The sequence below is a fragment of the Gallinula chloropus genome (assembly GCF_964237585.1).
Source record: "Gallinula chloropus genome assembly, chromosome: 13".
Lineage (NCBI taxonomy): Eukaryota > Metazoa > Chordata > Aves > Gruiformes > Rallidae > Gallinula > Gallinula chloropus.
This window is the reverse complement of record NC_140098.1, coordinates 20,003,284-20,025,308: the sequence shown is the minus strand read 5'-3', so window position 1 is coordinate 20,025,308 and position 22,025 is coordinate 20,003,284. Positions and strand designations below refer to the sequence as shown.

At 48.7% G+C, this 22,025-nt stretch overlaps 1 protein-coding gene across 1 annotated transcript in view; it reads right to left on the bottom strand.

Annotated features, from left to right (window-relative positions):
- NECAB2 (N-terminal EF-hand calcium binding protein 2) overlaps positions 1 to 22,025 on the bottom strand; it is a gene marked incomplete at both ends in the record, with an annotated part of 74,006 nt that overhangs the window by 11,523 nt on the left and 40,458 nt on the right. Inside the window, 2 exons of the mRNA XM_084270256.1 lie at positions 2,923 to 3,020; positions 5,995 to 6,020. Coding sequence (XP_084126382.1) covers positions 2,923 to 3,020; positions 5,995 to 6,020 — 124 coding nt within the window. The remainder of the gene's footprint in view (positions 1 to 2,922; positions 3,021 to 5,994; positions 6,021 to 22,025) is intronic.

Sequence of the window (22,025 nt, the reverse complement as noted above, 5' to 3'; positions counted from 1 at the left end):
GAGATGGAGCATAAGGAGAACAGTATGGGGGGACCCATCAGACACGCAGGAGCTCACACCGGCTTCTGCAGTCCTGGGACAGACAGTCTTCCCTGGGGCTGAAGCCTTACCCTGTAGGCCTGGTCCCAACCCTGAAGGAGGAAAAAACCTCCAGTGACATCCTCCAGGCTGGGGTATAGAAGTCATATGGGCTGGAACAGGCTGAGAAGATCCCAGCCAGGTTCTTTTATTGGTTCAGACGTCTTCTTCTGACACTCTGCTTTGGTGACCCTGACACTAAAACTTCGCCTAGTCTAGTAAACAAGTAACTTCAAAAAATATATATATAGTGATAAAATCTCAGATCTCAAAAAAAACAATAAGGTTTGCACTCAGAAGCTTCTGGTGCTGGCTGGGAGCCTGTCCTACCTCAACACTGGAGATGAGTTTGAGTTTCTCTACCTCCCACAAAGGCTTATTTTCTGGTTTGATTTGCTTGTTCATTTGTTTTGGGTGTTTTTCCCTTTCAGTTCTTTACCTGCCCGAAGTGCCTGTGCTTGAATAATTCATCCACGAGGTTTGTACCACTTTGTTCGCAAAAGCACAGCAGGGAGACCGTGTTCTTCATGAAATGCTCTGTGTCAGCTCCTCTCTGCAAAGCAGTCTTGCTCCATTTGCTCACTTGCCAAAAGTTTGCCAGGCAGTGAAGAGCAACACACCCCCTGGGCTGATAATTGGGGTGGTGATTTGGCATCACTTTAGCCATCCAGCAGGGAGATGTCTGCATCTGAGATCCTTCAGAAGCACAGGAGGAAGATGCCACCAGCACTTTGGATCTTCCCAGCTCCTTCTACCAGCTCATGATGGTGGTGACCAGCTTGGGTTTAGGTAAATAAATCACCATTAAAGCAGGTGAATCCCAACACGCCTTGCTGAGTCAAGGAAGGAGAAAGATGCTGCTCTGATGAAGGCAGAGGAGTGAGGTTGCAAATAACCATCCTGCTTATGCTGCAGGTTTCTTATGCAAGGTAGTGCATGCACACTGAGACCCCGAATTTGTAAACAGGGGACAAGCCACCCTCCTCTGGCAAAGCACTGGGAGGAATTAGTGATTATGGAATAACCTCACATTTGAAAAGCATCAGGAATAGCAGGTTGGAGTGAATTACTGAGCTATGTAGTAGCCTGTTAACATGTATTTAAAATACACAGTTGGCAAATCTGACTGCCAGGAAATTTGCTACTAATGAATATAAATGAGACACGAACAGACTTAGCAACTTAATTAGAAAAAAATGGGCTATTACCGTTCTTATGATTTTTTTTTACCCCCTCATAATAGGTTGATAAAAAATTCACAAACGCTTGGCCAGAAACTTTTGCCTTCAATTTATTATGACAAGACATCGATGTGGCTTCCCCTTCCATGCTGCCCTCCTCACACACTATTAAAAAGGATGGATTTGGATAAAGCAAGGAAATCAGGGTCTCTACTCAGCAACCAGAGGGGAGACAAACTTGCAGTTTCCCATCCTAAACTCCTAAAACTTCTTATCATTACTGAGTCCTTAATGGTGAACAATTTGTGTTCCTCCTCCAAAGATAAATGGAAGAGAGATTTCAATTTGGATTACTCAGAGGAGGACTGGAGTTGAATCAGGAAGCTCTTACAGGTGCCTGGAAGAAGTAAAAACCTCCCTTGTGGGCTCAGTCCTCAGTACGCTGCATCTCTGCCCACCAGTGGCTGCTTTTCTCCCATCACAACACGCAATAGGAATGATGCCAGTACAGTTAGAGGTAGAAGTGGGAGAAGGATGGTTATCCCGAGGTGATAAACATCACCAGCACAGCCCAGTTACTTAATTAAGTGGTATGGACTGGACAGGAAAAAGGTTTCCAGGGAACAAGAGCTCTATAAACACATCTCTTCTCCCAGTAAGATACCAAATGAATGGAGAACATCTCGGGGGGGTGGGGGCGGGGGGTGTTTATCTGGTACATCAGCTCAGATTTTCTAGATATTTGTAAATAAACCTCAATATGCTTCTTGGTCAGTGCCACTGTCTAGTAGTCCATTATTAAATGGCATTGTTAAGGTACATGGTGGATGTTTTCTGAAGCTGGAAGCACCCTGCACATATAAAATACACCACTGATAGGATGAGGGGGAATGGTTTTAAATTGGAAGGGGGTAGATTTAGATTATTAGGAAGAAATTCTTCACTATGAGGGTGGTGAGACACTGGCACAGGGTGCCCAGGGAAATGGTGGCTGCCCCCTCCCTGGAGGTGTTCAGGGCTGGGTTGGATGGGGCCTTGAGCAGCCTGGTCTGGTGAGAGGTGTCCCTGCCCATGGCAGGGTCCTGGAACTTTGTGATCTTTGAGGTCACTTCCAGCCCTGGCCATTCTATGATTTCCTTTGCAGCCTGACAAACACACAGCCCTCTGGTTCCTAGCACAGCAGTATGTAATGGCAGGTTTATAACAGGGTGTTTCCACAGCACTCCCAGTGATGCTTACATGAACTCAGGCATCAAAATCCCACCGAAGAGACCCAGAGGCCATGTTGTCTGAAGACAACTGGAGCATCTTCATGCTTCAGGCAACGCAGACCGTAAGCCATGGCACAGTCCATCTGGGCTGTAGGAAGGGTGCTGAGAAGGCATGGTGCTTGGCCACAAAGCCTCCGTGTCACCCCACACTGACACTCCATGCCACCACACTGACCCCTTGATTCAGTCTCTCCAAGATTTCCCAACATTCATTTGCTCTTAACACATAAAAACATCCACTGTCATCCTGTTGCTGCAATGATACACTTACTGCACCAATACCACAGCGAGGAGACAACGCTGCTGACCAGGACGATGACCTTGGGATTGAGATACTCTGTTAACACTTGCACTGAGCCCATGGAGCACAAGGCATGGGAAGGAGCACTCACCCGTTTGGTGTAGTCCATTGCCTTCAGGATGGAGAGGTTCAGTGTCTCCAGTGAGGCCAACACGTCTTCATAGTCTCCCATGTGGTCAGCGAAATAGTCTGAGAAAAGCAAGAGGGGGCTGGTGATGTAACTGAACAGTTCAAGGCTATGTGACACAGCAAGGTCTATTTATTGGTGGAAAGAAAAAGCTAAGAAGGTGGTACTGGTGTATTTTTATATATCCTGAGCCAGCCACAACTTGTCCTGCACAGACAGGGAATTCCTGTGAGGTCTGGGACCACTGTGAAAGAGAGATGTAAGGCACGGTACCTCCCAGTGAAAGTAACTCAGCAGGAGCTTTATATCCATGCCCACTTCTGCATTTGACCAATCTTGGCTTTCTCCTGCCTCTTGACAAACACAGAGGGAGAAGTCCCAGAAGAAGTAATCCCCTCAGCATGCCTTTGGCAATCTTTACCCCTCAAAGCACCCCAATACCTGCCCCGTTCACCCCAATTTATATAAGCTCAGTCAGGTCTTACACCTTTCCCTACATGCCCATCACACTGGTACCTCAGCCCACAGGTTGGCCAGGTTTCCCAGAGCTAAATACGCCTCAAAAGGAATAGAGCAGAGCTGCAAGCTGGGCCTAAAAGCCCCTGTTTCCCCTTGGAGAGGGAGTCTGCACTTTCCCCAGGCCATCCTCATCCTCCTGTGGGAGGGATGACCTGCGCCAGGCCACACTGCAGCTCCAGCACCAGCCAGATGCCATCCCAGCTGCTCTTCACTGATGGAAAACACGGCCAAAATCGGTGTGTCCCCATGTGGCTGATGGCTTTGAGACACATTTGAGCCCTGGTGTGGTGTTGTGCATCAGCCATGGAGTCCTAGATCCACCACTGGCAATGGAAACAGCCAGAAGCAAAGCGCAGTGGTAAGGTGAGCTGTGAGCCTGCAGCATGGCCGTGGAGGTACCAGCTTTGTGGGCCACCAATCCAGGCTGCAGCTAAAACCCTCCCTTAAAACCCACCAGAACCATCCCTTAGTTCCAAGGCATTAAGCTTCACACCCAGGTGACATCCCTGCAGAATGCAACAAGACATAAACTCCAGGAAACAATCCTGCTAATTAGGTTCTCTTGGCTTAATCAGAAGTGCTTATAGCTATTTACAGCTGAGAACATATCCAAGGGGAAGAAGATTTTTGGCAGAAACCGGAATGTCACAGCGTGATTGACAGCAGCTGCTTGCTGTACCACGATAAGCCAAACAGCTTATTCCCACTGCAGCGTGTTTGTTTGTGTTACCCTCCTTATCATTACTTTACTCGGGTAGGAAAACTGAGTCAAGGTTTTTGTGAGTCCTGAAATAAAAAGCTGGGCCCCTCTATTTCAGGAGAAATGAGGTGCTGTGGGCAGAGCACAGCCCTTGAGACCAACCAAGAAGCACCTGGGAGGAGAACCTAACCAAAATATTCAGTTCTACTGTTTTAGCCTTATTTATTCCTGGGAACGCCCGAGATCAGCTCTTCCTGTCAAGCCTGGGTCTTGCTCATGGATCCTACACATCTGTGGAGAGCAATGGGATCGATGCCCAGGAGATGAGCATCACTTCAGCCTGGAATTGTGCGGGAGGTCAGTGCCCCCATCTACCACCTCATCGGTTTTTGAGGGGTGGATACACATCTCCTGTCTGTAGGGTACATCTCAGTGCCCTGGGCTGCTTGTGACCTCTGTGCTTCGTTTAACTGAAGGGTGGCAGATATAATTTGGTAGCAGTATGCGCATTTTCTGGGCATATTAAGTTCTCCCAGTTGTGACTGGGGTTAAGAGCTACACACCCGTGTTTCAGGCAGTCTAGCTGCTGCTTGTTGCACTTGCTGGCAAGAAAAAAGCCCAGAACTTTCTAAGACATAACAATTAAAGTTCTCATACAAACTGCAGGGATCCTGAAATCCCTTTTAAGATGCTCTCGGCATCCTACAACAGAAAACCCACTGCAATAGAGAGACCTTCGCTTCCATTTTGGGAAAGTTTTCTATTTAACCTCAATGCTTGAGAGTGGCAAACACATAAGAAATGGCAGGCAGGCCAGGGCAGGTGTTCAGCAGATAGTGGATCTAGGCAGGATCTTGTGCCGATCGATCCTTTCTCTGGCTTCCCTCAGGAGATGATGGACTTATCTCCCTCCTCTCCTGGCAGCTTCATCCACGAGATGGGATCATGCTGGGTGACAGCCCTGTGATTTTTCTGACTTTATCAGACTGATGGAGAAAGCGGGGAGGATGGGAGTGGGGGAGGGGATGTCAAGCAACACTGACACTATCCCTGTATTTCCTGGCAACCTGCTCCCAGCCAGGCCTCTGAAGGCTGCAATTAGTGGCAAAGTGACGAAGGTGAACAGGGGACACCTGCCAAGGTGGCTTTATAGGTTATTCTGCATTGTGGCATGGGAGGCAAGAAGGATGAGCCCCCTGGAAGGCCACACCTCCGTCTCTCCATCTCCCAAAAAGCTGAGGCACAACACCTGCTTCCTAATACCAAGTATCCATGGAAAAATACACCTGAATGTGCAGCAGGAGCCCCATGCAGGCATTATCTTACATCAAGGCAAAGCCCTTGAGAAATCCCAGCAGGAAACAATCCCTTTCTGGTCAAGGTGTGGGACAAAAACGTTATCAGAGGTTTTCCTTCCCAGTGTTTAATTTCAGCACACCACGGGAGGTGCAGCAGGGGTGGTGTAGTCCTTGGGCAGCCTGCTGGGAAACACCAAGGTTTGCCTGAGGACAAACACATTACGGGTGTTGCAGAGGGATCCTGGTTTATTGAACTTGAGAAAGGAGCTGGAGGCCACAGACACTGCCAGAAATTAAACTCCAGCTTGTTCCCCTGGAGCAGGAGCCCAGGGCCAGCCCTGACCCCATTCGTGTTGTGAGGAAAGGGAGAGAAGTTTTGTCAATTTTCCTGAGGGATCAGGGGTGAAGCAGCAGAAGTACCAAGACACCCCAGCTCTGCAGCTCTGCCAGCTTTGGGAGGGGTTTCATGCATCCTTCCAAAGAAAATAAGGGTTCCCCTGAGAGAGGGACCGCACTCACCGCACAGCTCCTTGGTGTCCACATTGCTGGAAGAGGGAGAGGACAAGGCAGGGGAGGGAGCAGGAAAAAAAGAAAGAGAGAGAAGTAAGATTTTAGTGTCAAGACAGAGGAAGGACACAGTATGGATTCATGCAGGCTCGACCCCAGGTCCCCACCTGCATCATCACTGAAGCCCTTGGCACCCCCCCAGCCTCAGGAGAAGGCATCCCCAGCCCCAGGAGCAACACCCCCCAGTGCTGCTCAGGGCAGCCACACAGCTCTGCACCCTCAGCATCAGAGCATCTGGAATGGATTAATTGTGGATATTCTTCAAGGGGGAAATGGGGACTTGTGCATCCTCCTAGGAACGGACCTGTGCCTACAGGGCAGGGGGTGGGCTCTGCACCCACCCTCTGCCTTTCCCCCAAATACCCACCCCGATGAAGCACAGGAATCTGTTTGTTCTCATTTCCTTCTCTAGTTCCCTGATTCTGCCCCCGCGAAGCATCCACGTGCTGTGCACAGCTCCCACCTGGGAGTCCCCCCGGACAAAACCACAGGATTACTTCTCAATATGTGAACCATTTCATTTCTGTAATGACATCTCAACACACACCCTGCTTGGGAAACAGATTGCCACTAATCTTCGTGCCTTAGATTCCCACACAATTATTAGCACCGCTCAAGCACTGGAATGATCTCTTAATAGAATTATATTTTACCAACCCATTTATGTCCTGGAAAGTTATTTCTTTAACTAAACTCATCCCTGCTCTGTCTGACCTGCCAACATAAGTGGATTAGGGAAAAAGATGTTTTCAATACTTCTTTCATTAGCAGCAGCTCCCACGGTCCCAAGTCCTAAAATCCTCCTGACATGTGCCCATGCTCCCAGCCTGCAGGACCTGGGCTCTTCCCTGTCTCCAGGACCTGAACCTTTCACTTCTGTCCTTCTCACAGGATGAGATGATCCCCTGAAGGGAAGATGCACAGTGGGAAAGCATTAACTGGGGATTCCTCTTCATTACCAATGCCACACTGAACCCTACCATTGAGGATTCAGGACACAAAGTGCAGTTCCTTTGCCAGCAAGCTGATGTACCCAGGAAAACCTTGCCTCTGCCGAAGTCTTCTGCAGATCTGACATCTTCTGCCACCAGCTCAGACCTCATGAGAGGAAAGCAAAACTGGGCTGTGCACGGCAGCAGGACGGGGCAACAGGCTGCATCTCTTTACAGCAGCATTACAGTGTTTGCTGCTTTAGTGGATACGTGAATTTAGGAGACTTTTCTTTCTCTTTTGGCTCTGTCTGAGAAGATGTGAGTTCCTGCAGCTCAAGTTCTTTACAGAGAGAGTAATAAGGTGCTGGAACGGGCTGCCCAGAGTGGTGGTGGATGCCCTGACCAAGGCCAGGTTGGATGGGGCCCTGGGCAACCTCATGTAGATCCAGTCCTGGAGGTTGGTGCCAGTCTGTGATTCTGTAAGGACCCTGCCAGCCTCTCACTAGATGTGTTTAATTCCCTAGGAAGCAGAAACACACACTAGTGATCATCTGGGGAGGAAATTCCTTAAATCCACAGTGCCATCCATGCTTGGGTTGTCCACAGAAGCAGAGCCCCAAGCACTGGTACTGAGGAGCCCTTCATTGCCGCTCCTGAGCTATGAGACCTGCTGGAGTGGAGGATGCAGATCCCTGCCCAAAAGAGCCAACTCCTGACTGCAGTGCTCTGGCAGTGTGTGATTGCTAACCCAGAGCCTCAGCAATTCCCAGACAGAGACAATTCAGGTGGGGGAAGAATCCCAGAAGATGCATTTCCAGCACTGGCTCAGCCCCATGCCCGCCCAAGGACCATGGCCAGTCTTTCATCAGAGAGCCTGGGAAGTCAGACACGTGCACAGGAGCAGTTCCTGCACCAGCACCCCCCACAAAGTGCTTAAATAGTACTCTTCAGAAGCCAGGCAGTGTTTATAAACATCTACTGAAGGGGATATGGGTTTGCTGCTAGGACGTGTTGCTGAGTGAAAAATCCCGATCTATTATTGTACTCCACGTGGTTTTGCATCATAATAATCAATCTGCTGCTGCCAAAAACGGTCTTTTATTGCCTCACATCATACTATTAAACTTAATAGTGCTTGAATGTTAACTTGGCTGAGAAGCTGATTTTAATTTTAAACCATCTTGCATTAAAATTAAGCCCAATGAAAGAAATTACCGAAGTCGTAAGATGACTTAATAAAAAAATGTGATGATAATCAAATGAAAATTTGCACAGAGAAATGAATGAGTACTTCAACAGGACCCACAGCATTTCCTGGGATGTTCCCATCCCACAGAAGTGTGCCCATCGGGAATGTTGCTGACACACAGCCATGTCCCCATTGGTGTTACGGAGGGTTCCCTGCCCAACGTGAGCTCTGCCCAGCTGAGCATGCAATGCAAGGGAAGCACACTACCCAGCTACAGAACACGTCACAAGCTGCTCTGGTAGTTTAATGCTTCAGTGACAAACCACTCCATTGCCTATACCAGTAGGAAGTTTTCATGATGGGGCTAGTCACAGTCCGGGTTTCAAGCCTTGTAAAAAGGGGAGTTGGTGTCTCCCTGTGAATAACCCTTCATCAGACATGTTTGGAGTGGCCACCTATGACAACGTTGGCCCCTTGAAATGAAAGCATTTAGATGAGCATTAGTTACTGATTTTCTTTTTCTCAATCACCAACTAGTCAGCCTTCCCATGAAGCCAAATAAACTAAAAATTCCAACAAGTTGTTCTCATTTTTTCAAGAAAAGAAAACAATCTTCCCGCTCCCAGAACACTTGGCTGTGAATTAGTTTTTAATCTTAAGCACTCTTATATTAATAGTATGACTAATTAATGAACTTATTGAAGCCATAACCCATCTAACTAAGCAGAATATAATGATGTTTAAGTGAAACGTTAAATTAAGGGATTGTTAAAGACTTCTGTGCTATACAGGGTTTTTTCCAGCACAGTGGAGGCTGCATCTATCTGATTCCTTTCCAAAACAAAAGTCTTTCTTTCATCAAAGTAGAAGAATCAAGAAAATCCAAGTCTTTTTGTTTGTGTGTCAGGCCTTTTTCTCTGTTTTCCAACCAATGATGCTGTAACATGGGGATGTGCACCCTTTGAGACTACTTTCCAAGGCCAAGATATACTTTGGACATCCTCTGTTTGCTGCTTGGGACCCAATGACTCCAACAGAAATAGGAGCCAAGCATGAGAGCTCAGCTTTCAACCCAGAGCATCTTCTGAAAAATGAGAGGTTAAGCTATGAACTAATTTGGTCACAAAACTGCTCCTCACCCACCACCATCTAAATTCACTGGGATAATTTGACCAGATAAACACATTTGCTGCAGGGAAATGATTTTCCCTGCTGGTTTACATGCAACTATTTCAAAGAAAAAGAGAAGTCCTCAAAGCATGATCCTCCTCCCTCCTATGTGGGAGTTTAAAGAGCAGCAACCATGCTGTGAGACCATCTCCTCAGTGGGCTTAATTAAGTGAATTTGCCCACAGAGTATTTATGGCTGCACAAGCAGCAAGAGGAGGCGGCTGCCCAGAGTAAATAGCTCAGCTTCCTGCCTACTCCAGAAAGAAGCTAATCTGTGTCTGCCCCTATCCCCACCCCTGGGGTGGGGTGAGGATCCCTGGGAAGTCACCTCTGCCTTTCCACATCCCAGACATTCCGGTGGATGGGCCTTTGGTAGAGTTGTCCCTGTACTGATTTTCTGCTGTTTCCCCATCAGTTCAAAGCACTTTTCAGCTTCTCTTCTCTTCCCTACCTGCCTTTCTTGAAATGTGTTGCCATTTCGGAGACTTTCTCCCAGGGAAAGTTGGGGTGGCAATGCCAGAGGATACGCCATAGAAAGGTGCCCAACAGTCCAGGGATTACAAGCTCAAGACAAACATCCCAGCATCCAGATTTCTGGGTAGGTGCTGGTCCCCCAGATAACCTCCAGGTCCCAGGTCAGAAGCTCTGGCTACTTTGATCCAGCTCAGCCCAATACTTTGAACTGGCATTTTCCAGCAGGGCAAAACCCCCAAACCCAAATGAAACCACCACAGACCCAGTACAGCTTCCCCAGAGGGCATCCCAGGAGGTCTTCAGGGCTCAGCTTGGCAAAGCCAGGGCTATCCAGGCCCAGTGCTGGTGACAGTCCTACTGCTAGGGGACTGGAGCCCTGCAGACACCCCCTCCAACCAAACCAGACATAAGTCTGCCATCCAGCACCTCTCCCTCTCTCTCCCAGCATCCCCCTGTCTCCATAAGGCAAGGCTGACAGCCTCTGACTCGCTGTCATTGACATGTTTCTCCAGGCTTCTCTGGAGAGAGGAGCAGGAAAGTTATGGGAAGAACAGAAAGATAATGTGGAGGAGTGCAGCATGAAATTCCCTTCTCAGGTTCCAGCTCAGCCAAGGGAAGATGTCCCAGGCTCTCCCAACGGGCGGTACAATCAAAACCATAATGGGCATTCAGAATTTGCAAATACATCAAAGTCTCATCTTCACAGCATATCTCTCATGCAAATAGCTGCCTGGATGTGCTGCTCAAATGCCACTCAACACCTGATCAGCTTCAGAAGAAGATAATAACCCTTTCACTCGGGCAGATGAAAGGTTTGCATCAGCAGACACACAGTTTAGTTGCTTCACCAGCACAGAAAATGGAGGTTTTTTTCCTGAAATCACACTCTACTTTTATTTCCATCTTCAACTCACAGCTTTGGGTTTGCTACAAGGCTTCAAACAAAGATGGGAAGAAATTGTGCTCTAGTGTTAGCCACCTGCAAAACTCATTTTCATTTAGGAAAAATTAAAAAATGACATGTGCAGCTGGAAAGTATTATTATACCTAATGATACGCCTTCTAGTCCCAGCAGCAGCAGCACCGTGTTATCTCAACAGCTCAGAAGTGGAAGATGTACATCCAGATGCCTACTAAGAGGTCACAGATGGTCATTCTTGATCATTAGCTTCTGGACTCAAAGGTACACTTTTTACACAAAACCCAGGGTAAGAGAAATCATTCTAGGCAGAACAAGAGAACCAAGGACTGGATGCCAGCCAGGAGCTCAATAACTTTAACTCTCAAGAGTTAAGCAACTTTCCAACCCCACCATCACACTCTTCTGGAGAACCCTGCTAAAGCCTTCCCGAGGCCAACCCAAGCACCTCACCTCCTTCACCTGCCCCCTGGCTTTATAAAGCTCCACTCTTACAGCATGAAGCAAACAAGGGCTTCCTAAATCTGAGGTGCCATGTGCAAAGAAACAGCATAAACCACACATGCCAAGGCTGTCCACGGCCCCAAGTGCCTCCAGCCACCTGCAGCTTTAGATCGTGGAACCATAGACTGCTTCGGGTTGGAAGGGACCTCAAAGATCATCTAGTTCCAACCCCCTGCCACAGGCAGGGCCACCTTTGCTAGATGACAGAGGTAGACAAGTATTCACAGCAAACACCAGTTTTGGCTTCCATGTCTTTCAAGCTGACAGCCAGGGCTGTGGGCAGCACCCGGCTCTTACTTTGCAGGATGGTCTTTATCTCCTGCCAAACGTCGCTGCTTCCTGTGCAAAACAAATTGAAAACCTGTTTTGGGATGTGCCTCAGCAGGGGTATTTTGACATACACATACTAGAGCAGGGGCACTTGCCCTGCACACAATTTGGCACGGGCGATAAAGGGAGCGAGCAGCGAGTCTTACACCCCCCAGCAGGTGTCTTTCACTCCGCTCAGGGCCGGGACTGCCACCTATTTAATTCTAGGAGTGGCGTGAGCACAGCCCATTTGCACCTGCTGACTCAGGGGTGCCCACTCACTCTGGACAGAGTTTTCCACCAAAATCCATGCTGTATGAAACCAGTGCATGTCTGCAGAGTCACAGACCGTTAGGAGTTGGAAGGGACCTCGGAAGATCATCCAGTCCAACCCCCTGCCAGAGCAGGGTCACCCAGACTAAATCCCACAGGAACACATCCAAGTCAGGGTTTGGATGTCTCCAGAGAAGGAGACTCCACAACCGCTCTGGGCAGCCTGTCCCAGGGCTCCAGCACCCTCACAGGGACAAAATTCCTCCTTATATTCCCATGGAACTTCCTCTGCTCCAGCTGCACCTGCTGCTCCTTGTCCTGTCGCTGCCATCCCTGAGCAGAGCCTGGCTTCAGTCTCCTGACTCTCGCCCTTTACGTATTTATAAACATGAATAAGGTCATCCCTCAGTTTCCTCTTCTCCAGGCTAAAGAGGCCCAGCCTCTCCTCGTAAGGAAGGGGTTCCACTCCATCATCTCGGTGGCCCTGTGGTGGAGCTCCCTGTCCTTCTTGACCAACTCTCCAGCCTGTCGCTGGATGGCAGCACAGCCCTCTGGGGTGTTGCCAGCAAACTTGCTGACTGTGCACTTTATTCCCTCATCCAGATCATCAACGAATATATCAAACAGGACGGGTCCCAGTACCAAGCCCTGAGGGACTCCACTCAATACAGGCCTCCAGCTGGAGTCCATATGGATCACCACATAACTGGGAGGTTCCCAGCACCAGAGCACAGTGCTTTATGTTAAAACACCTACGGGGAAAAAACTCTCAGGGGGGCTCCTGAAAAGGAGAGGAATGCTGCCTTCTCCTAAGCAAAACTAATAACTTTGTTCTTCCCTTGGCACGTGCTCTGTCATTGAGCGCTTGGGGAGCACAGCAGGGGGGTGTGTGTGTGTGAGAGAGAAAACCCAGCAATTAATCAAGTTTTTCTCCAAAGCGCCAGAACCTCCAAGAAGGAAAAACAGGGACAGAGAATTGCCCAGAAAAAAGAGAATCAAAGGGAGGGGTTTGCGTCAAAGAGTTCACATATGGGTTTTGTACCCCGAAAAGCCTTATCATCAGCATGTGCTTTGGGACTGTAACAGAGTCTCAGTGCTCTGGGAGACAATCTCTGCCCTTCCACTCACCCTCGCTATGGGCAGGGTTTTCACTCACCCCTTGGTTCAGAGGCGAGCAGCCCCGAGGGTGTTTTGCCCACCTAAGCCCAGGGTGCGGCTCCTCCGGCTCCTTGCACAGCTTTCCTACTGGTTCCAGCTGATGACGACCAAGACAGGGAGAGTTTCACTTCTTTCCTCGCACACATGGCCACAGCGGCTCACGCCGCTCAGCGAGACAGGAGGTGAGCAGCAGCAGGGGCCGCGCAGCAAACCTGTATCCGGACCCACTTAATATTAATATTAATATTAATATTTCCATATGGCTTTCTCCGTGGCTGCTGGCTTTGATAAGCCATCTGCTTTCTCATCAGTATGGACGCTGCCCAGATCCAGTTCTCAAACCCTCAGAGCATGTCTGCTGGAAATGCTCACGCACAAAGCCGAGCGCTGGGACAGCGGAGTCCCCGTCACAAGCCGGTAATCTGGAAAAGGCTGGTTTTTCTCAAGGTAAACTGATCTGACCTTCAACACAAACAAGCAGAGCGAATCTGGCAGGCTTAGGGCAAAGCATGTGCCTTTACTCATTGTATTTCAAGGCTGTTCCCTCCCTACATGAGAAACCCCCGTGAAGCTGCTGCAGCATCATGCAGGGAGGCCAGGATGGAAAGGCAGAGAGAAACCACGAGGTCCTGGTTCCCTGCTGAGCACAGGCAGGAAGGGCTCTTGCTGCCCAAACCAGCCAAAAAGCCTCTCGGATAGCCACATCAGTGGTTTCAGCATCATCAGAGAGTCCCCTTTAGTTAACTCTCCAGCACGACAGGGAAGATGAGCAGAAGACCTTCATGGCCGCCCCTTCCCCTATGCGGAAGCCCCTGGGCAGACCCATGAGTGCAGATGGTGACTCTCCCAGGGACAGTCACAGCCTCAGCAAAGTGCCACATCACCTTAGGGCCACCGTGCCGCCCAGGGCGTGGGGTTTACAAGCAAACCTGCTCACTAGCATCCTTCCCACCATGCCAGAGTTCAGCTTAGAGCACCTTTCCTATCTCCTACCAGTATGATCTCTGCGTTACAAAGGCTATTCCAGCTCTGATTGCAAAGGAAAAGGAGGGAAAAAGGATGGTTAACACTCCTAATCAACTCATTGTGATGTTGAATCCCACAAGTGGGCAGCACACTTTGGGGAGCAACGGGTCCAAAAAAGCCTGAACCTGTTCCAAAGAGCCTGTGTTACCCGGGTGCAGATGTCCTGCCTGGCAGCGCGGTGCACAAAGGCGGTTGCCATGGCACTCGGTGCGAGTGTTAATTAGGGATGTGATGTGAAGATGTCTTCTCTAGCCAATGACCCGCAATGCAACAGCGTTTTCCTCATGGCAGAAATAAACCTTGTAACAACAATGTGAAGAGGGAAGCAAACATGTTACACAGAATGTCCAAAGCCCAAAACCATCAAAGCCAAAGGGATTTCTGCCTCCCCTGTGACCCTGTCTGGGCTGCTGGTCTTCTCCCATAGGATCTGTCCCCACCTCCCAGCAGAGCCCCTAACCTCTGTCACGGTTTTACACTCATCACCAAATCCTTGAGGAAGGCTTGGGAAAGGGAAAGCTCTTCCACAGTGATGGCTCATGTTTTCTTGGACGGTGCCATGAGTCACCCCGCTGGCCCCATTCTTCTCCCCACAGCTGTGGGCTGGGTGCAACATAAGATGAGCACAAGGTCCATACACACACCAGGGCTTGTGCTAATGCCTGAGCAGCAATATTTTGCTTGTGCAGGTGCTAAAACCAATGCACATGCTTTGTCAGGGTGGGGAGGACTGAACACCCCTCCTGTGTAATATGCCCTTCCAGTAGCACAGCTCTTGGAGTTTCCGTTCCCTTTCAGGGAATTGCCATCTCCCACAAAGGCCATTACAACACAACATGGTTTTTGCTCAGTTTCTCATTTTCAAGGACTCCCAGTGATTGATATACTTCAAGGCTGGTTCAGCTTCTCACTCCCTTGGCAGAGGGGTTTCTTCTGGAGTCAGACACTTACAGAGCACCCCATCCTACACGATGCCAGCCTGCCATGTGTCAGCTGCCACACAACCTGCTTTCCTCCCTACAGCTGCAGATACAGGTCAGAAATTGCACAGCAAAGACCCTGGTTACCTCTCCCATGTCCTGAGAAAGTCCCAAGTCACAAACTATCCCTGATGCAGACCAGATGCTTTACTTCATAGGTCATTTCAAGACAACCAAACTGGCTTTTTCCATGCAGTGAGGTATTTAACGGAACAAAACACCCAGCTCTAATCATCTAGGGCATCAAGAAAAGAGACTGGATATGGATAAAAATGAAACAAGTGTTCTGGATGCTGTTGGAAAACATGCTCTAAGATCTTGTTAGTTAAAAGAGAAATAAATGTCACTTTAAAAAAAGGCAGGGGCAACAAACTGGCACCTGCAGAGTACCAGACATTTGTTTGTTCATTCATCACCAACTGCAATATGGCATCTCCGGCTGTCAGCTGGGGCTAGACCGTCTCGCTTTGTCACGCTGCTCTGGAGCTGGGGTCTGGGTACCACCGATGAGCTGGGCTCAGCATCAGTGAGGCTCTGCTCTTCCCATCCTATTGCCTCTATAAATCAACACCAAAAACATAGCACAAAGGCCATGATTCTCCACCAAGTGCTGATCAGGAATCTAAACTCCAGGGAGGGCAGGAGAAGCCCAAGACAGAGATGCCTCATTGCCGCTCTCCCTGCCTGCAAAACGTGGCACCTCACTGCCCACAGCTGCCCCACAGAGTGGACACCCAGCCTTCTGAAAACTCAGTTGTGGGCATGTTTTGTTCCCCTCTGCTGCATCCGATCGGGCCACCCAGGATCTGCATGTTAAGAGCAGAAATTGGCAGGGCTATTCCTGCCCACAGAAGAAAGTTCTGGGTGATGGCAGCGTGCTCCTTGCTCCTTGCAAAACCATTTCACAGTACATTAAAAATAATTAACATCTTCCCTCATGGCTTTGTTACAGGTACCCAGAACCTCTAACCACGCACTCGCAAGAGACAAACCTCTTGAAAAGCTCCGTAAGACTCTGAACAAGGTGGCAACACAACCAAATGCCTGTTTACAGCGCAACTCATATCCCCAAGAATATATCAGTGCAGCACACTGATTTACTAAGCTTAATCCAACAGTTGGTTTCTAAGCACAGTCATCACCTTAAATAAAAGCGACATTTAGTACAGTACTAAACAGCTTCAAGTCTGCGTGCGCCATGTGCCAGATCCCTGATATATTGCAGCCAAACCCTCAACTGCTTCCTTTTTCTTTTGTTTTTTTTTGGGGGGGGGATGGATGACTTGATCTTGAAAATATCACTCTGCCCACGAGCACCTCAAAGAAAAGAGAAGGCAGGTTTAATTACAGCCTACAAGTTACTCAGCTGCTAGGAGAGAGAGATGGCATTTCCAAATTTATTAAGCTGCTGATTATGATATACACACTCAGGTCCAGCGTGTTTATATGTTGGCTGATAACAGCTCTCATTTAATTTATCCCCAGACAGCACCAGGCAAAACCAGGACTATAATCCTTGGAAGGATGGGCTGGGTGCACCACAGCCCACATAGAGACAGCACAGGCTGGTATATCCCCTAAAACTAGACACCCCCTTTTGCACTCAGGGTATCTCCACTGGCTCAGTTTTGCACACATATTGTGGATTTTTGAGATATCTCCATCACCTTGCATTGAGAGAACTGATTATTTAATTTTGTCAGCCTGGCCCCAGGCAGAGGCTGTATCTTCAGCCTGAGTCCTGCACCACAGCCCATTTCAGACCGAGCCTTTCATCTCAGGCACCTGTTTCACAAACAGTAAGCACAGCACCTGCATCCAAGTTAACTATATGCTCGTTTTGCTGTCAAGCTTGGTTTAAATTGATCAACCTTTTAGATACCAGCTGTCTGTGATGCACTTGGACCACTCTGTAATGTCAGCTCTACTACTGGGATAGTTACTGTAACTATTTTGGTTTTGTGTAATGGGGGTCCCCTGTGTGCAGAAAAATATAGGGGGGAAAAAAGACAAAAACAGAAGGAAAATGAAAGTATCAACCTGTAATGCTCATTTGTGAAATCACAGTGCAGCCCTCCTGTTACAGAGTGCTCGGTAAAGTGCTTTAAAAGTGCTGTGAAGTGCTTTAAAACCAACAGAGAAACAGAAAGCTGTCCCAGTGGGCTCCCATCCACAGCTCCACCTCTGAGCCCACAGAAGCAGCAGCAATCTGAGGGGCTCTCAGGTACCACCTGTTTGTGTTGATGCAGCATCTCATCTTCTCCCAGTCGTGATGATAAGCAGTGACTGAGGGGCTCAGGTCATCGTCCCACCAAATACCACTGTGGGGAACTCAAGGGTCCTTGCAAAGCCAATGATGGTGTCTAAAAGCACCTACCAGGACAGGGACAAGAACACAACAGGCGTGGGAATGCAGGGATGAATCAGTCATAAAGGTGATGAACTGTTCATACCCGGGACTGGCAATCAGTGCCTGGATTTTGGAGTGGCCCAGTGCTGGACCCTGCATGCCTGAGATACCCAGAGAAGAGCTGTTTGTGGGTTTGAACCAACATCTCTGCCCGAATGGGGTGCTGGGGACCTGGGTCCTGCCCAGCAAGAGAGCCAAAGACTGCTGTGGTTCTTTACCCTCACAGGGACAGGTTAAGGACACCGATAACTCCCCATGGCTTGTGGCAAAGCTCTACTTCAGTTGCTTTTCTCATGAACTTCCTTCCACTGCTTGGCCCTCTTGCTCCCACCCAGAGAGGAAATAATTCCTGCATGTTTTTAACCTCTTGTTACCTCCCCTGAGCTCAATTTTCAAAGCAGATGATTAAAGCTATGGGATAGTCTTTCCTTTTGCTAGGAGGAGAGGGTCTCTCAGGTTTTTTCCCACAAACTGCCAGCTGTAGGAGCCAGCCAGGAATGGCCTATTTGGATGGATGAATATTTAACATTTTGCCTATTCCTACTTGATATGGAAGCCTGGGCTAACCCAATTTCTACCTCTAATCTCTGTAATGTTGAGCTGCAAGAGAGACAGGGAAAAACTGATTGTTCTGAGCTCGGCTGAATGATACGCTAATTGCCAGAAGCAAATGAGACCATGAGTTAAAATTAAATCAGCTTCCTCCTCCTTTTAGATTTTGCAGGATTCTTGGTTATCACCAAAGTTGCATGCAGGAGAGGAAGAAATGGGCACAAAACCCACATCAGTTGGGGTATGTGATACACAAGAGGCAATCGATCCCTGCACACCAGTGTCTGTGTTTTCCCAGTGTCTTTGTTTCTCATGTACTGAAAACCCATCTCAAAAACCTCGCCCCCAATCCAGCCCCAAGGCAGGCAGCTTGCTCTGCCTACGAGGCAGCAGCTGGAGACATCTGCTTGATCGTGGTGTACTGTGGATGTTTACTGAGGAAAAACCACATGGATAGACCTGTACAGACCGGAGCTTCAACCAAAGCACCATGATCTCCTCGAATGCTTCCACGACTTGACCATAAGCAGCTGATTAGAATTAAATATCTGAGTCACTGTTAGGGTTTTAATGCAAGCCCTTAGTACCTTTCCATACCTCTGATGCAGAGCAGCCCTGCAAGGTCTGAAAAACAAACCAACAAGCCTCAGTCCCAGCTAGAAAGCCCTCCAGCGTGATACTCCTCCGCTCTGTTAGCACAGATAAACCCTCCCCACTCCTTGCCCTTCACAGCAAACATCAGCCTGCTGCTCCCAGCTCCAATTTGCCTTGCTGCCAGCATTAAAGAGGCTCCCTCCAGAGACCCCGCAGAGAGGCTGCCTGGGAAAACACCTGAAAAATACAATTAGAAGTAGAAAAATGTTCTCAAATGCTTTTCCAAACAAGTTTCCGTGTGCCTTTTCCAGCTTCATGTTCCCCCCCTGTCCTGATGTCCTTCCCAGTGAGAGATCTCTTTTAAAAGCCCGTTTTCTTTGGTGAGCCTGAGATGTTTTGCAGCTCTATCAGCACGCAGCTGCCGAGCACCAGCTTTGGCACCAAGTATTTCTTCACTTAAATGAAAAGTAGAGCAGAGCACAGCATAAGTGACATGTCGGCACAGAGAGGAATTAGCTAGGACTTAAAAAACATCTTCCACATAAACAGAAAGAACAAAATCCACCAAATGCCCACTCTCTTAAGAGCCAGAAATTAGAGCCAGACATGTAATTTCTGTGCAATCATTTTGTCCCTTTCAGAAGAGACAAGAACTGTCTCTTGAATCAGTTAATCAAAATCTCGGCTGATTATACCATCCGTAGTTTGTTTCCCAGAGAGCTAATTGAGAACATTCAATATTCAAAAATTAAGTTGGTTTCAATGGGCACATCCATCTCTGTAGCGTGGGCTTCGGCTCCCAGACAGATCCAGCACTCCACCAAATCGGGTTTGCAATGCAAATAGCCAAGATTAGGGAGAGGGACAAAAAAAAAAACAAACCAGGAAAAAAAAATAATCATAATCATCATTGTTCCTTGCCCAAGAAGTGGAAGTAATTTCTGTTCAAATTGGAAAGGACTGGACTGCAGGAACCTGGAGGAAAGCAGGGATGGCAGAGCCCTGCTGCTGCCATCGCCCTGCGCACAGGGTCCTCTGCCAGATGGAGTCTCCTCACACCGAAGGATGCCAGACCTGATGTTGTGAGAAGGCAAAGCACCTCTGAGGGGACACTGTGGGTGCTGGGGGATCCAACCACAGTGGCATCAACAGAATTATTCCACCAGCAGAAAATAATTACTGGAGCAGAAGGACAGAAGGCTGCTGCATGAGTGGAGGTTCTGATGGTGTCTGGGTCTGGAGCAGGGTTGCATGCAGGAAGGAGGGTGTTGAGAACCTCACTCATGATGATGTGAAGCTCCATTCCTACCCAGGTTCTAAGCTGGACCACAAGCTGTAGCTTTAGCTTGCACACATCAAGCTTCCTTGCAAGCTACTTGCTGTCAGACTGAGAACTGTGAGCTCCTTTGCCTTTGCCTCTGCCCGCTCTAGAATGCCACACCAAAACAGGAGGTTTTGGGTTTGAGCATCACTAAGCCTGAGACCTGGGCTGCTACCCAGATGTCTTCCTTTGGGTCCTCTTGAAGGGAACAGCAGCAGCCTGGACTCCTATCTATACCAGCATCACTTCCCACTCTTTGGATGCTGCGTTAAGGTCTGTAGCCACAGGCACTGAGTCCTATGAGCTTGCACAGGGTGTAATGTAAACCAGTTTTGATCTCAGAGTATCATCACAATCAGAGTTATGGAGAAGCAAAATTAATCCTTGCAAGCTACCAGCCCAATTTTGGGTTGTGAGCCTTGCAAATGTCCTGCTGGTGTTTGCAGAGGGTACAAATCAGACATGACCTGGGGAGATTTTTTCCTGAGTTAGAGGAGGAAGGGGCTGGGGGGCTGGGCAGGAGGATCACAGGCTGCCGTGCTCCCTCCCTCTCCTTAGAGGCCTTGGCGCTGGCCCTGATGCTCTGCGCACCCATTTCCAGCTGGAAACACCCCAAAACCAGCAAGCCACAACTGCAGGAGACACCTTGATCCTGCTCATACCCCTCATTAACACTAACACGACCGTGACAGCTTCTCCCGCGCAATTAAAAGCCAGTGAAATAGAGACTTGTCCCTCCTCATCTGCTCTGCTCCCATCAACCTTAAGTAAGCAGCGCTGAGGTATCTGAGCAGCTGAGGGGGCAGGAAGGATGGTGGCTTTGTGCTTCAGGAAGGATATAAGGATGTTGGTCAGCATCCAAAGGTCCACATACCCCCATTCACCCCCCACCATTGCCTCCCCCCAAGTACAGCCCTACATAACAGCCACGAAGGGCAGGAGGTGGCTGGTTGCTGTACAGGTGGGAGAACCCGATCGCCTGGGGTTCTGCATTCCTCACAATCCTCCAGCAGAAGTGACAGTCTGGTGAAGCCTCAGAGAAGATATGCCATTTCTGTTAATTATCCTGCACACACACTCCAACCTTTTCTAGTGTTTGCCACTGGAGAGAAGAGCTCATTTAGAGAGAGGGGGGAAGGGGAAAAAGAATTAAAGCAATTAAAAGAGTAGTTGTAAGCCTAGCAAAGAGATAACAAATGTTGGAGCAGCAGAGTGCTAATGCCATGTTCTTGGCTCTGTGTGGATGGACCTGTACTGCTCACCAGAGCAGCCCTGCTCCAGCGAGTGGCTGTCCCCAGAGCATTGTCCTCTACAGCGATGAAAAAATGTACAGGGGAGAAAAGGCATTTTTAAAATCCTCTGCCAGCACTAAATTAGTTTGGGCAACAGCCATGACTGACCTGACTGAGAGGTGCCCCTTCCCTTGGAGGGGCTGCAGAGCAGGTGTGAGCACCGGCCCAGGGAGCCAGGAGGTGGTGGAAACCCTGGGTCCCACAAAGCAAGTTCACCCAGTCACAAAGTAAGGCTTCCATCCAGTCCTTCACCACCCCAAAACCGTCTGACATTCCATCCTGCAGCGGCTTTTTCCTTTCTCCGTTGCTGCATGCTATTAGAAAGGGTAAGAAAAGGTACAAATAATTCCATAAACATAATGGGATTTCCCAAGAGAACATCAACCTGATGCTTTATAAAGCCCCGATCCGCCGCTGAACCACATGCATCTGTACTTCAATACGCTGTGTACACATCACACGCATCACTCGCGCAACTCCAGCAGCACTGCTATTAATAGCAACATATCATTACCTCCCCATTAATCTTCAGGCAGCTCCCCATAAAGCACTGCTGAAACCTCCTGAAATAGCAACTAAAAACCAATAAATGAAAAACCACCTAGCAACATCTTGCTTTTGCCTCCTGCTCCGGTTGGGATGAGGGAAGGAGGGCAGCCGTGTGAGCCACGGAGAGAAAAACACCATTTCATTGTTGTTTTTAAGCAACAGCAGGTTTATTATTTTATTTTTCCCCAAAAAAGGATTGAGACACACAACGCATTTTGCATGTTCCTGCTGCCAGATGAAATAGGCAGCAACACTGGGACTTGCAGTGCAGTCCTCACGCCTTAGATACCCGGTAATAAGACCCCAGAGTGGGTATTTGGAGCTGGCACTG